At 32.1% G+C, this 16,372-nt stretch overlaps 1 protein-coding gene across 1 annotated transcript; it reads right to left on the bottom strand.

The window, feature by feature from the left end:
* Positions 1 to 14,542: 14,542 nt before the first annotated feature.
* On the bottom strand, positions 14,543 to 15,154 carry LOC131857893 (mavicyanin-like). Its single transcript, XM_059210670.1, has 2 exons — positions 15,031 to 15,154; positions 14,543 to 14,877 (listed from the first exon to the last, which is right to left on the bottom strand). The coding sequence occupies exons 1-2, from the start codon at positions 15,152 to 15,154 to the stop codon at positions 14,543 to 14,545; spliced, it is 459 nt and encodes a 152-aa protein (XP_059066653.1).
* Between the last annotated feature and the right edge of the window lie 1,218 nt (positions 15,155 to 16,372).

The following is a 16,372-nucleotide window of genomic DNA, read 5'->3' on the forward strand; positions in this document are numbered from 1 at the left end:
GAAAGCCTCCACCGATGATCCCACCTCTATATGAACAAAAGAATGGAGGAACCCAAAACTGGTGCAGAAAGCCACAAAGCACCTCAGCAACAAAGAGATGGCAAGACCGACACCCAAGAGGTCTCCCTTAGCAAAACCCTCAACCTAACAAGCAACCCCAAAAAGAAAGCCATCCACCTCCAGAAGAAAGGCAACAAGGGGGAAGAAGAGTGAAGGACACCACCATCAGGCCCTCTCCATCAAGATCTACAAGGAAAAAACCTGAACCATCACACTGGTTAAGCCTCACCACAAAAGGGAAAATCCTCAAATGCATCGGGGCCAATCAAAATAGCACAAGAAAGCCCCCAAAACATCAAGGGGGACTCTAGAAACACCAAAAGGGCTCCGAACTCCAATAGAGAGCCGACCAAAAGGTACAAAAAGGGGAACATCAATGAGCCCATCACACAAAGCTTCGATCACAAACCCCTCACATATGCTAGAGACTGTAGGGGTGGGGAAGGGGAACAAAAGTCACCGCATCCAAGTACAAGGAAAAAAAAAACCTCAGCCTCAAAATAAAAAAAAAGACACAAGCCCCACTCGCACCGCAACAACTACATCCCACCATAGGTCAGAGCTCGAAGAAGAGGCAAGGTGGAACACAGTGCTGCCAAGCTGACAAAGACAACCACCGCGAACCATAACAACCAAAAAATGATCCAGAGCAGAAAAACAACACACTATCAACATAGGGGGATGCCCATCATCTTCATCATCCTCCAATTTGGCTTCCTCAAGCCCTGAAGAAACCCTAACCCCTATATGCCCACCACAACCACATCTCTTGCTCATTCTCTCTCTATGTGTATCTGAGTTAGTAGTTTTTTCCTTATAGGAAAATAGTTTGTATATCAATTAGGATTTCTTCTATAGCAAAGACAAGAAAAAGGGTGAACATGATTGTGATTTTAAGTTTTAGGTAGGGCATGGTAGCTAGGGTTTTTCATAGGTAGCTAAAGTCACTTGAATGTGAGAAATCATGAGAACACAAGTGAGATAAAAGTAAGTATGAGGATAAGGATGGGGGCATTTTTTAGGCATTTGTAGGTGGAGGTCATTATTTACTTAGCAATTTCGAGTCTTTTAATACCATTTTCTACTTGTTGCTTTTCTACAACTAATCTTTTTAGCTCTATATCTACCTACTTACCTGTCTATTCTATTGTATGTTACAATTATTTTAAATTTTTTTGATTAGGGGAAAATAATTTTTTAGGGTCTTGAAACCCTCTATATCAACACCATTAAAACAAAATACATAAACGCTAACGAACCACTAGACAAAAGAAAAATAGAGCAGTAAAAACAGGGGGACAATACCCAAAAGACCTTATAGAGACTTCATTAATTTTTCATTCTTTTGCATCAACTCCTGATTAATACTACACACCTTATGGACAAATACTATCAATTGGAGTTGATCCTGTATCCCTGTTGTGAAGCCTAGTATAAGGCCTAGGAGAAGAGACAAAAGTGAAATCATTAGCAACAACCTCTCTGACAGAATTTACTTTGGTATTAGGAGAAATACAACAACTTCAAAAATATTTTGAATGACTTGAGTTTGGGTGTTCAACTACTTAAGACCTTCGGAATTATTCTCCATGGCAGCCTGGTTGACAACAACAACCCTTAAATTATCTTGAATTTTGACAAGGGAATTTTGTAGGGATTTAATATGTTGATCATGACCTTCCTTTAGCTCCTTAATTCCGTTGGCCAACTCCACAATTATTTTACATGTTTAGAGTTCTACAGACAATATTCTTAACTTGCATCCAATTTTACTTAAAAAAGGTTGTCTTTCATTTCTTAGAAAGACAATCTAAATGAATTTATTACAATATTCTATCGTGTTCTATGTTTACACTATTTTGACTAAAAATGTAACCTTCAAAAGTTAGCTTTACTTACAATAACATCCCTATAATTTATAGTGATGAGAAGGACAACAATTTTAATTCCCTGATACATATCTACACTTGATTAGACTTTTTTGGCTAAATAAAAGACTTTCCCAATAATAAATTAACTAAAATAAAAAATATACTAATTCAAAAACTTAATCTTCTTTCAACATGTTAATACTAAACCTATAAAAAAAACTATATTTAAGTTAAGAAATTCAATATTCCTTATTAAAAAGAAAATAATTGTACACAAATCCATGTTTGTCTATGAGGACTTCAATCTTCCATTTGGTTAAGGGCTTGGTTAGAATAATAACTACTAAGTGATCAATTGAGATGTACTAGAGTTTGAGTACTTTGTTTAGAATATTATATCTAATAAATTGATATCTAATAGCTATGTGATTTGATGTATCATGAAACACTAGATTCTTTGATAGTTTCACACAAGTTTGATTATCATAGTAAATGATTATGGGATCAAAATTTTGATAAAAGCAACCCCATAATTAATATGTACATCCAACTAGCCTCATAAATAATGGTACTAGTTACTATGTACTTTACCTTTATTGTGCTTAATGCCATTGAACTTTATTAATGAAAATACCATTCATGAAATAAAGCTAAAGCCATAGCATGCATTGATATTCCTATTTATTGCACTACCTACCTAGTCAATGTCTATATACCCTTATAACTTCACTCCACCATCTCCAAGAGAGTTTAGATGGCACTCCACCATGTTGTTTAAATATTTGAGAAAAAATTTTATTGCTACCGACTACTCCAATCTAGGATCCACTAGGGACTAACTCAAGGTATTCATTGCAAAATATATATGGTCTAGTGTTGACCAACTATATCAAGGAACCCATTAGTTACCTATACAATATGAGAACAATCAACGTTGAACTTGAAGGTGTTACAAACTTTATAGTAGTGAGCATATGCGTGATGATAAGTCTACAATCCTCCATTGAAATTTCTTCATGATCACATGACTATTAACATTATGTTAATGAAAAGTTAAATTTTATATCACACATGTGACAATGATATATGCAATAATAAAACATTTTGATGGAAATTCTTCCAATTGATTGATACTTAAAGTGAAGTGATAATTTTGGTTGCTAAAATAGGTCTACAAGTCTGTTATAAATATACAAGAATATAATCATTTCACTCAAAGTTTATGACATGTGGATCATTAGATAATAGTTGAATTTTAAGAAACTTAGCTTCTGGAACATGAATTTTAAATTTTTAATAGCTTAACTAAATCATGATATACTGAGCACATTGGAACGTACTACACCATGGGACATAATCAAAGACAAAGAAATCCAAGGAAACGTGTCATATCTAGATCATCTAGGACTTTCACAGTGGCTGGCAGAAAGATTTAAAATGAAATGTTTGTTTAGATTAACAAATTATTTAAACTAAAAAATTAATTGAAATTAACAACGCCGGTCATTGCTGGAGTTCTTGTCAACCGCTACATATCTTATTGTCGCAAACAATTTCTTGCACGACAAAGCATTTAACTACACACACATAATACACAAAACGCACTTGAAGAACGTCCAAACTTATTGTTGGAATTGCTAACAGAAGCATCCTACCAAGGCTTTGAGCGATAGCCAGAAGATGGAGCAGGAGTAGGCCAATGTTGTTCTGAATCTCCAGTCCAGTCTGATGACTCTGGTGCTGGTGCAGGTGCAGGCGAAGCAGTTGGACTCTCATCCTCAATAACTGTCATTTTGAACTTCATACCGTTTTCGCAATCCTGCCCCACACCAGAGATAACCCATATATTCCCGCTTTTCTTAATTTGTAGATCATCGTGCCCGCTCTCAAACTTTCCAGAGATGGTTTCATTAACACAGTTTCCAAATGATGACCCATTTACTGCTAGCACGTTGTGGACTCCCTTCGGATAGTTGAACACTGTAACACCCACCAAATACACATTCAGATAAAACGGGTATTAATTTTTATGAACAATCAAAGTCAATACAGACGTTCAAATTCATACTAAAAAATATCATAGCAATGCATAAGTATATATAAAAGAGAAATTGGATGGGAATGAAATTACCCAGTCTGTCTCCGACATGGAATTGTTTGCCTTGTACCCAAGCCTGGTAGTCAAAGCCAATTGTCCATCCCTTGTCATCACCTACTGTAAAAACGTTGGCAGCATCGACGGGGTCACATACCATAATCATTAATGACAGCGAGGCCAGCCTTATTAGAGAAACGAGACTTTTAGTTGCCATTGAATTCTGCCTCGAATCCTTTCTTAAATGATTACAAAGTTTTTCACAGGCTGAAGATGGATGGGATTGAGTGGGTGTGCATGAGCATATATAACCTGCTGTCTGTGAGTAATGATAATAAAACCGGCGGCAGCCGGAGTGCCGAATGGAAGATACAGAATCTCTTCCTTTTGTTGATACGCAAAATCGAAACGGATGATTAGCCAAGCGAATTCTGAAAGTTTCCACGCGTCTCGTGGCTCTTGCCGCCGGACAAAAGAATTCATGCACTCCTCACAATTAAAATTGTTTCGTTAATTTTGAGTATTCCTAATAAACAACTTTTTTTAAATGGTTCATAGTTATAAATAGTTTTAGATTTATGTATAGGTATTTAAATAATTATAATTTTATTTTGAAATAATCATTTAAATTTAATATGTAGAATTATAATTATATATATCTAATACAAATATCATGAAATATTAGTATAATCTAAAAAGCGTATCATAAATCCAATTCATAGATATTGGTTTAAGTTGCATAGAAGTTATCTTTATCAAAAATAAGTAACTCCAGATTTGATTATAAAAAACTTAATTGATATTTTAACCATTAATGTTCTACACGCCATCAAATTTTGATATTATTTTCATGCATAAAAGAGATTTGGCTTACAAGTAGCTCAAAAAACATGGATGATGTGAGAACTAGCACAAAGTATACATCTTTTTATTCCCATTTATGTTTGGGTGTAATTCTTATGAGTTAAAAAGTTTTTATTTATATTGATGTAAAGAAGGCTAGATGATATTATTAATATCATTCTATAATTAGAGTACATGAAATTTATCATGTTCCTATAGCAATTTCTTGTGTTTCACAAATTATCTAAACATTTATTTTCAATTGAACTTATGTTATCTTATATAATCTATGTAGAACTTTTAAAATTTATTATTGTACAAATATATGATCCAAAGGGTAAATTAATTTTTGTTATAATAGTGTAAACATTTACAATATATGGATAAAATTTAAATTTTAAATTAATGTGTTTAAAAAAACTATGGCTCAATTTTGTCATTATTAAGTGGAAGAGATTTAGGGGTTGATTTTGATCTTGAAATATATTGAAAATTCATGTCAAGCTAGATACAAGTTTCAACATTGGTATGTGTTTTCAAACCTCTTGTAAGAAACAAAATTGGAAAATCGGAAATAGAAATATTTAAAAGCATAAAATAGAAATAAAATTCTAATTTTCAATATAACAAGAACATCTCCATAAAACTAAAATGAAAATGATGATTTTTATTCATAATGTCAATCCAAAATAGAACTCAAATTTTGCACACATTAAAAAGAACATGTAAATAAATGAAATTCATTATAACAATGAGTAACATAAATCTAGGGGCCCAACAATCTAGTAATTTCTATTAATATAATTTCTCATAAATAATTCATGCATCATTCTATCCATCCATTGTAATTATTACCATCTATGGATCATCAAAATTAGTTTAATAATACTTGCATTCTCTCATGTAGCAGTGGGAAAAAGTTTGTTTAGGTGATCTTCATTTTTGTTATCAATCATTCTCTAGAAATATCCATCAAAAGATTTTATTTCCTTGTTTTTGGTCCCAATTACATTTTCTCTATTTTGTAGAGTAGAAAAATTAAGATTATAGGAGGCCAAAGACTATGGGTTGAGCCAAATTTATTCACCTCTCTTATGAAGAACACACAAGTTTGTGATATTTTTGACAAGGGAAGAGTAAACCTATTTTCAAAAATTACTAAAGAGACGAAGACTTGTCATAACACTTTATGAATAGTTGGAAGGATGACAAAGTCATGGTGGGGGGATGTAAGAAGAGAAGCCTTAGATCAACCTATAGTGCAAGCTACTAGGCTCAAATGCAAAGGAGAGAAGGTCCCTCAATCAAGAAAAACAAACGTATAACGATTACATCTCTCTTTTCTTGGAGGAAGGTGAAAGATTGAAGAGGCACCAAAATGGGTTTAGTAGGAAATAGTTGCCACTAGAAAAAGATTAGAGGTCATCGTATCTTGAAGGGATTTTCCAAATGGAAAGTTATAACTTGAGTCCTCATAGGGTTTGACCACCCTTCATTGTGGTTCAATTTTCATCCTCTATACATACATAAAAAATGATATAATTATATGTTACACAATTCTAAATTATTTTTAATAATTTTTCATCTTCTAAAATTATCTTTATTTAAATTGATAGATGGATTGTACACATTTTATTTTTACTCGATGAATTAATTAACACTCCTTATACTATAGATTTAATATTTTTCTTTTTTATTGACATGTTCTAATAGTCATATATTGACAAGGCATGGATGTTGGATAACTTTTTCTTCTCTTTCTATTTGAAGAATAGTATCATCTATAAGAGAATTGATTTATAACAACTAGGTAGTTAAACCATTATAATATAACAATTGATACATATGTATAATTTTTTTAATTCATTGTATGATGAATTAATTATAGGCATATAGATGGTTTACTAGAATGTTATGGTAATTTTTTCTATTTTTTTTATGAATATATATGTGAAAGGTAGTCTAGGTTTATATTTTAAAACATTCTTGGCTTGATTAGATAATATTATTTCTTAGGTTTTTTTATTTTTCTTTGTAAATCGCCGAAGCTGGAAAGTCTATTAAATATTAAAAAATAGTCAATACAGAGTTTTGAGTAAACAAACAAAACATGGGAGGTCATATAGTTGAACCTCCCATATGAAATCATAGTCTTGGGTGAAAAATAGAGCCTTTTATACTAACAAGACAAAATTGGCAGTATCAGAGAATAGAGAAAAATATTTCTATGGAAAAAGAAATGAAGATTTCCTTTCCTTATTCCTTTGGATCTTGGGTAGCTATTGGTGATCACCATTGAGCATGTTCAATTGCCTCTGAAAGTCACTCCACCAATTTTAAGGTTAGCTCCTCATCATCATCTTCACTAGAATCTAGACTTCACTGACCATCAAGACATTCATCATGCTTGTATTTTCACACCCAAGATTCATCTTCATTCACATTTTCACCTATGACTTTCTCTGCCCAACCCTTCTCTGAGAACCCCATTACTTTCTTGAGAAAATATAATCCCCTTCTAATCCTAAATTCTCTTACCTCATAACTCTCCAGGCTCCATATAGTAAGGATTGGAAGCATTAGCACCTCCCCTATTTCAAATTTAACAAAAAAATATTGTCCTTGGAACAAAATTGTGAGTCTATCATCCACCAAGAGCATAACTCTATCCAAGTCACCCAAAAAAGTGTTTTTAAAAATACAGTGACATAATTCTTTGCTACGACTTTCCTTTCTCCCATGGATAGTGTTGTGGCTAAAAACATTGTCAAGATATCTAAATTAACTCAGTATCTATGGTCAACAAGGAGAAACTACGAACCCAAAATAGATTTAATTGCATGCAAAATTATCCTATATGAGTAATTGATCACCTCCCCCAAACATTTTTTGTATTATGTCTCCTAATAGGGGTATTTTTTTATTTTCTAGCCACTAGTATGATTGGAGAATCCATGCAAATGGAGAGAAGATCTTGAAGAAGGTAGAAAAATAGGGAAGAAATGCTTGCTAATAGAAGAAAAAGATGTAAATGCCAAACTTACACTCAACTAATATAAAGCCTAAATTTTGCTAGCTTCTCAGAAGAATTCTATCATAAATGCTATAATTGAATCCACCCACTTCAATATCCCTTCAAATCTTTGATTTGATATGTCATATCCAACTTTCTAATTAAAACTAAATTTCAATCCAAACACCATCTTAAAGGAGAAAGAAAGGACACATAGAAACCACTCTAAATTATTGGATGAGAGAGAGATGCCATCAGTTGAGAAGATGTTTAGTTTAAAATGTTATAATTTATAACCCATCACTATCAGTTGTCACTCATCTACCTCCTCTCAATCCCTTTCAAATATTTAAAAAAATAAAAAACCATAAATATGCCACAGTGGATATGACTATTGAGCCAAACACTCCACATCATTGAATGGATACCCTACATCCCCACCAAAGGGTATAGTTTTGAACTACAACTGCGTTAATCTAGAGAAATAAAGTCAGCCCTGGGAAATTTTGTATTATATTAAAAATCAGATTTTCCTAACTTGTTAGCCATTGGCCAACCTCTCCTTTTAAATATTAATTCATATTCCTCATATTTTTACTCTCTAAAACCTCATTGGCTCCATAATGGATTATTTTAGATTAAATTATTCATTTTGTAAACTTCTTTCAATCCCTCAACTTCTTTGTTAGCTATGATGTTTTCCTTTTTGTTTCCTTCTTGATAGATGTCATTATCTATAAATGCATGTAAGCATTTTAGCGGAGTTAAAATAGTCTCTAATAGAGCTTTTAATTTTTAATTGAGTATTGAACCTAACCTCACAATATTAACCACTAAAGTTAAATCCCCTTTAATCTCCACTCTTTTAACATCCATTTATTTACATAAAAGAAGCCCAAGCTTTAGAGCATTGAATTTTGCAATGTTATTAGTGTTCTCTTGCAGAGGACTAGACAACCATCCTATAGTTTCTCCATTTGAATTTGGAATAATGCAATCTACTCTTGATGGTCCTAGATTTCCCTAAGAGGCCCCATAAAAATTAATTTTATGCCATCCTTCCTTCTAAGGTTTCCATTTAACCTATAATCTATTAGAGAAGGAACCTCCATCTTTATTTCCAATATGGAGAGGAATTCTTGGTCTTGCCCATGAAAATCTCATTTTCCTAGATCCCATTAAGTAAATTTCCCATGAGATGTTGTGTTTAAAATAATCCTATTATTTATGGTCTCTACAATAGCTACTTCAACCTTGTTGGAAAAGAAAAAAGAAACATTTCTTTGCCCTAAAAAATTTCCCCATTTCACTTTCCATATTTTCCATATCAAAGATGAAGGATAAACTTCCCATAGACTACTAAGGAGGCCTTCCCACACTTTGATTGACCACATTTGAAGTAATGTTTCAATATCATTTGGAAGAGATGACACCCAGCCCAACTTAGTAGACATCCATCTCTAGCATTCAAATGAGAAGGGACATCCTAAAAAGATGTGATCTATATTCTCTTCATTGTTCTTGCATAATACACTCCTTGATGGTCCTTCATAGCCAATCATTATAAATTTCTCTATAGTAAGGACTCTCTTTTAGATATTAGCCCATGCAAAGACCCCTACTTTAGGTACACACTATCTCCCCTAGCATAATTGGATAGGGATATTAGATCTCTCTATTTCCTATTAATTAGAAATAATTTTATATCTATCCTTAGCATTATATCATCCATTTTTAGATCCTACCGAGATTAAGTTATCCTCTCCTTGTCTGAAATAAATCTTCCTCTACTTAATAACTTATGTCAACAAAGTGATTTCTTCCACTGCTAAAGGAAGCTATGATAATTCTTTTCATTCCCATCCAAAAGTGGGGTCACCATAAGGGAAAATTACAGTATCTCACTTTATCTTCCTAGTGTTTCTTAAGAATTTTTTTAATGTTTTTTGTTGTGATCAAGTTGTCTATGCTTGGATAGCCTACACAATAATCCTCCCAAAATAAGCTTGACTTTCCATTGTAAATATCTAAAGATGCAAATCTCGCTATTATTGACTTGCATTTTAAGAAAAAAATCTAGACCCTAGATCCTTTCAGAGGATTTTTCACCAAGTAACTATCTTATAGGATTTGAATGATTCAAATATTTAGATTGTAAAATTCTGACCCATTTCCAATTTGATTCTTTATCTTTTTTTGCACCATTTTAGCCTCAAGAGCTATATTCTGCCAATTATGATCTTTCAACCCCACTCCCCCATATTTCTTTGTCTTGTAAAGTTTATCCCAAGCAATAAGAGAAATATTGTGCTTATCCATCATTCCTTGCCAGAAAAAAATTCCTCATTTTCTATATTAATGATGTATTAACACCAACTATCAAAGAGAGGTAACATAGAAGATAAACTGGAAGTGAAGAGAAAGCTGATTTCAACATCAGTAACCCACCCACCTGCGAGATCCATTTTCCCTTCCAAGAATTTAATATTTTTATCTATCAATGATCCCATAATTTTCTATCCCTTACTAACTTGTCAATTGGCAGGCCCGGATATGAGAAAGGCATTTTGCGTTTTTTGAATTTTAAAAACTTTGATATATCCTTTTACTTTTCTTGAAGGTCATGAAGAAGAAAAAATTTGATTTTTCCCTTTTAATTTCTTGTCCAGATGCCTTTTCAAGGGACACTAATATTTTCATAAATTGCTTGGCTTCCTTTCTTTTAGTTGTTCCTAAGGGAATTGCTAATAAGTAGCCACAATGTCCCTATAAATTCTAATTCCTTTTATTAGACACAAGGAATGTTTATTTTTAATGGTACACCCTAAAGCCTTTGCCAACAAAATGAAGAGAAAGGAAGACATATGGTTTCATTACCTTAAACCTCTAGAGGATTCAAAGAAACCTTTTAGGGAACCATTTAGCAGAATGGAGAACCTAGGAGTTGAAAGGCATTCAAAAATTCAATTTATCCATTGCACATAGAAGCCAAAGGCATGTAGAATTTTAGAATTTTATATAAGAGTCTCCAATCTACCTTATTATATGCTTTCTTTATATCTAACTTTATCAATCTAGGAGTAAATGTTTAAGCCTTTTTGCCGTTATTTTGGTCAAGAATTTGTATAATGTATTACAAAGTGAAATTGGCGTAAAGTATTGCAATTTCAAAGATTTGTCCTTTTTAGGAATGAGAACTATAAAGGAAATTTTGACTTCTCTAAGCAACTTCCCTAGAATTTCTTATTGCTTCTAGAGCCTTTGTCATATGTCTCTCTCTAGTATGTTCCAATACCTTTGGAAAACCCTACTGGGAAACCATTTGGTCCAAGAGCCTTATTTGAATGTAATTGATTGAATGTAGCCTCTACTTCTAAAAGGGAAATCTGATCATTTAAACACTTGTTCTACTCCTTAGATATAATATGAGGAATAAATTGCAAGAAAGTATCTTGATCAAATAACATTGAGCCCTCCCTATTATTTAGAAATTTTTTAGGTAATTTGACTATATAACTTTAAATAGCTATAGGGTCCTCAATGATTAATCCTCTTTCCACCTCCAATCTAGATATTCTATTTATCCCTCTCTTTTGTTTTGTAATGTTATGAAAATATTTAGTATTCCTATCTCCTTCCTGTAACCGATTCTCCCTTGATTTCTATTTCGAAAACATTTCTTCCTTTGATAAGACATCTTCATACTCCATCAACAATTATTTTTCTCTAAGAAATTCAATCCGAGACATTCCACTCTTAATTACTTTTTCATTTAGAGATTTCAACTCCTCTTCAATTCTACCATTAGTCTAAGAGATGTTCTTGAAATGTGTCATGTTCCATTCAATTAGTCTTTTCTTAACATGTTTTAACTATGATATGAAGAAAAACATATTATAGCCTTCAAATTGTTCTTTCTTAGATTTAATTAGTACTTTTTTTAGGTAAATAAACCTATATTAAATATTTGCAACTACAAATATGTTTCAATTTTTTAAATTAAAATTAAAATATTATAGAAATGATTTTAAGATGGGTCAAGTATTTCTACTAGGGAGATCAAAATATACTATTTTATTATGATTCTATCAATTAAAGTTATTTGAAAAACTTAGCACTAGAATGATTAATCCTGATGGGATACTAAAATAGAAATTACACATTTCATGAGGGGGAAAATAAAGGAAAGAGGTATGGGTTGAGTCTTTTTAGTCTTTTTTCATTTCTCCCTCTTTAGTTATATTTTCCTTTAAACGGGGTATGGATTGTTAGAAAAAGCTTGACATCATAATCAATTTGTATTTTCTACTCTCTTTCGATGTCATTTCCATATGTAGGAATTTAGGATTTTGTTAGAAATTTATATTTTATATATATATTTCTTATAAAATCTTAGCCATTTTTATTAACAATGCATTCGGGTTTTCTATTAAATTTTATTCATCTTTATGTATATTTATTTCCTCTCTAGAGTGAATAATTCTTTCAAAATTACTAGGTGACCAATTTTACAAAGTCAAAAATAATGAATCAATCAGACAAGAAAAAAATATTCAAAAAAGGATGGATACACATATCTACACTGAACAACTTATTTTATATTTCTCCAAAAAATGTATAATGAAAGCTTCACAACTAATATAACATACAATTGTAGAGCACTTATTTGTATCTTACATTCAAATTTTGTATTCCTTTAAAAAAAACTTTCATTAAACTTAAAAAGACAATGTAAATGAATTTCTTGCAATATTATGTCATGTAAACTTTATTAGACTTATTTTGCTAAATAAAAGGCTTTTGGAGAAATGAATTAAGTACAATGAAAAAATATACTAACTCAAAAATTTAATATTTTTTCTGCATGTTAACACTAAACCTATACAAAATATTGTATTTGGGCTAATAAATTCAATACTCCCTATTAGCAATGAAATAATTGTATACAAATCCGAGTTTGTCTATGAAGAATTCAATCTTCCATTTGGCTAAAGGCTTTGTTAGAATATTAGTTACCTAATGATCAATACAGATGTAGTAGCATTTGAGTAGTCTACTCAAAACATTATATTTAATGAATTGATATCTAATATGTACGTAATTTGATGTATCATGAAATACTATAGTCTTTGATAGTTTCACACAAGTTTGATTATCATAGTTAATGATCATGGCATCTCACTTTTGATAAAAACAACCCTATAAGTAACATGTACATTACATTGGCCTCACAAATAGTAGTACTAGTTAGTATGTACTTTACCTTTATTGTTCCTAGAGTCATTGAATTTTATTTCTTACAAAACCAAGATACCATTAGCGAACTAAAGCTAAAGAAAATATATCAATTGATATTCCTATTTAATGCACTACCTGCCTAGTCAATGTCTATATACTATTATAACTTCACTCCACCATCTCCAAGAGAGTTTAGATGACACTCCACTTTTCGTTTCAAATATTTGAGAACATATTTTGTTGCTACCCACTACTGCTATCTAGGATCCACTAGGGACTAACTCAAGGTATTCATTATAAAATATATATTGTCTAGTGTTGACCAACTCTATCAAGGAACCTATTGGTTACCTATACAATATGAGAATAATCAACTTTTAATTTGAAGATGTTACAAACTTTAGAGGAGTGAGCATGTGTGTGGCCATAATTCTACAATCCTCAATCTAAATTTCTTCACAATCTCATCAATATTAGCATTGTGTTAATGTAAAAATGAAATTTATATCAAACATCTAATAACGATATATGCAATAATAAAACATTTTGATGAAAATTATTTTGAATTAAAAGATAGTGAGAGTGAAGTGATATATTTTGTTGCTAAAATAGAACTAAAAGTTTGTTATAAGAATTTAATCATTTCATATGACATAATAATTAATAGATAATCATCCTATTTTAAAAAATTTAATTAAATAATAAAAGCAGTAAACATTTTAGAAAGCTTAACTAAATCATGATATATTGAAACCTCTGAGTATACTACACCATCTGACATAATTAAGGGCAAAGGGATGCAGAGAAAAGTGGCATAATTAGAAGCATTTTAAATTTTAAAAAGCTTAACTAAATCATGATATAGTGAAACCTGAGTATACTACACCATCTGACATAATTTAATAGAAGACTTTGACGGTGGGTGATTGAAAGATTTAAAATTAACGCTTTGTTTAAATTAACAAATAACTTAAACTAAAAAATCTGAAAATATACATTCCAGCATCTTTAATAAGTAATATTAAGCAAACATAGTTGATTTATATGGACGTTTTTTTATTTTATTTGTAGTTTAAAATGTCCTCTGTAAAATTCAAATATAGTTGTAAAAATTAGATCCAATTTTGGGAACGGAAAACGATTGAATAACACTATCTTAAAGCCAAATAATTTTGCGCATAAGCAAATTACATAATGACGCTTATCGAAACTGCGTTCAGGAACTCAGAACTGATTGCACAAAATTTCGAATGAATTGAAATTAACATGGCCGACCATATCTGGAGTTCTTGACTTCCGCTACATATCTTATTGTCAGCAACAATTTCTTGCACGACAAAACATGTAACTACATAGACATAATACACAAAACGCACTTGAAGAACGTCCAAATTTATTATAGGAATCGCTAACAAAAGCGCTCTACCAAGGCTTTGATCGATATCTGGAAGATGGAGCCGGAGTAGGCGAATGTTCGTCTGAATCTCCAATCCAGTCTGATGATTCTGGTGCAGGTGCAGGTCCAGGTGCGGGTGAAGCAGAAGGAAACTGAGCCTCAATTGCTGTGATTTTGAGCTTCAGATCGTTTTCGCAATCCTGCCCCACACCAGAGATGACCCATATATTCCCGCTTTTCATTATTTGTAGATCGTCCTTCCCGCTCTCAAACTTACCACCGGTGGCTTCTTTAACACAGTTTGCAAATGACGACCCATTTACCGCTAGCACGTTGTGAACTCCCTTCGGGTAGTTGAACACTGAAAAACCCACCCAATACACATTCAGATAAAACGGGTATTAAATTTTATGAAACAATAAATGCCAATACAAACGTTCAATATTCATACTAAAAAATATCATACCAATGTATAAGTATATATAAAAGTGAAATTGGATGGGGATGAAATTACCCAGTCTGTCCCCAACATGGAATTCTTTGGCTTGTACCCACGTCCGGTAGTCAAAGCCAATTGTCCATCCCTTCTCATCACCCACTGTAAAAACGTTGGCAGCATTGACGGGGTCACATACCATAATTATTAATGATAGAGAGGCCAACGATATGAGAGAAATCAGACTTTTGGTTTCCATTGAAATCTGATTTGAATTCCTTCTTAAATGATTAGAAAGTTTTTCCCAGGCTGAAAATGGATTGGAGGGAGTGGGTGTTCATGAGCATATATAATCTGCTGCCTGTGATTAATGACAATAAAACCGGCGCCAGCCGGACTGCCGAATGTAAGATACCATAAAGAATTTCTCCTTTTGTTGATACGCAAAATCAAAACGGACGATTAGCCAAGTGAACTCCAAAAGGTTCCTCGCGTTTCGTAGCTCTTACCGCAGGACGAAAGCATTCGATCGTCTCCAAAAAATTAAAATTGTTACGCTAATTTTGAGCATTCCTAATACAAATGTTTTCTTCAATGGTCGACAGTTCTAAATAGTTTTAGATTTCTTTTTCGTTTTTCAAATTATTATAATTTTATTTTGTAATAATCATTACTATTTAAAATGTAGAATAATAATAATTTATATATATATATTGGTTATTTAATAGTTTTTTAGGTGATATTATTAATTTAATAAGTTTTATAGATTATTTAGTTGATAAGTTTATAATTATTTGTATATATTTGGATTATTCATGTGATTTGATATCAATTATGCATTTGTTATTTGTAATTATTCTATGACATTAGATTGTCTTGGAAATCTTCTAGATTGGGTGGGTTTGTGAGCAATGTCTATGGTGGGAACGGCTATAATGATGCCTTGGTGGATTCTATCTGCTAGATATTCGAAAAGTGCTTGCAAACATTTTGGGCAAACTCAATTTATTGGTCTAAGAGATTAGACTAAATGGCTAAGGCTTTAGCATGCTTAGTAAGAAGGAGGATGAGGCCTTCATGAAGGACCAGGAAAATTGGGGTTTTTTTCTATGAGTAAAAATCTCATTGCTAAGTAGTGACAAAAGGTAAAAAGGTAGAGAAATCCATCTATCATGCCTAAAATGGTTCAAAATCATGAAATGGTAGCTAAACAAGCTAGAGAAATGATCGTCAAGGGTTAGATAGCTCATAGTCACCTCTACAACATTAGCCCAAAGGGTTTTGATGGACACACAATCATAACCCCCATCAGTAGTTCTCTTTACCAAATTCCATTCAACTTCCTTGAAGAAGACATTGATTACCTCATCCGAAATCTTGCGATCTTTGTACAATTTCTTGCCTTCCACCAACTTTCCTA

The sequence above is a fragment of the Cryptomeria japonica genome, chromosome 8, assembly GCF_030272615.1.
Source record: "Cryptomeria japonica chromosome 8, Sugi_1.0, whole genome shotgun sequence".
NCBI classification, from domain to species: Eukaryota; Viridiplantae; Streptophyta; class Pinopsida; order Cupressales; family Cupressaceae; genus Cryptomeria; species Cryptomeria japonica.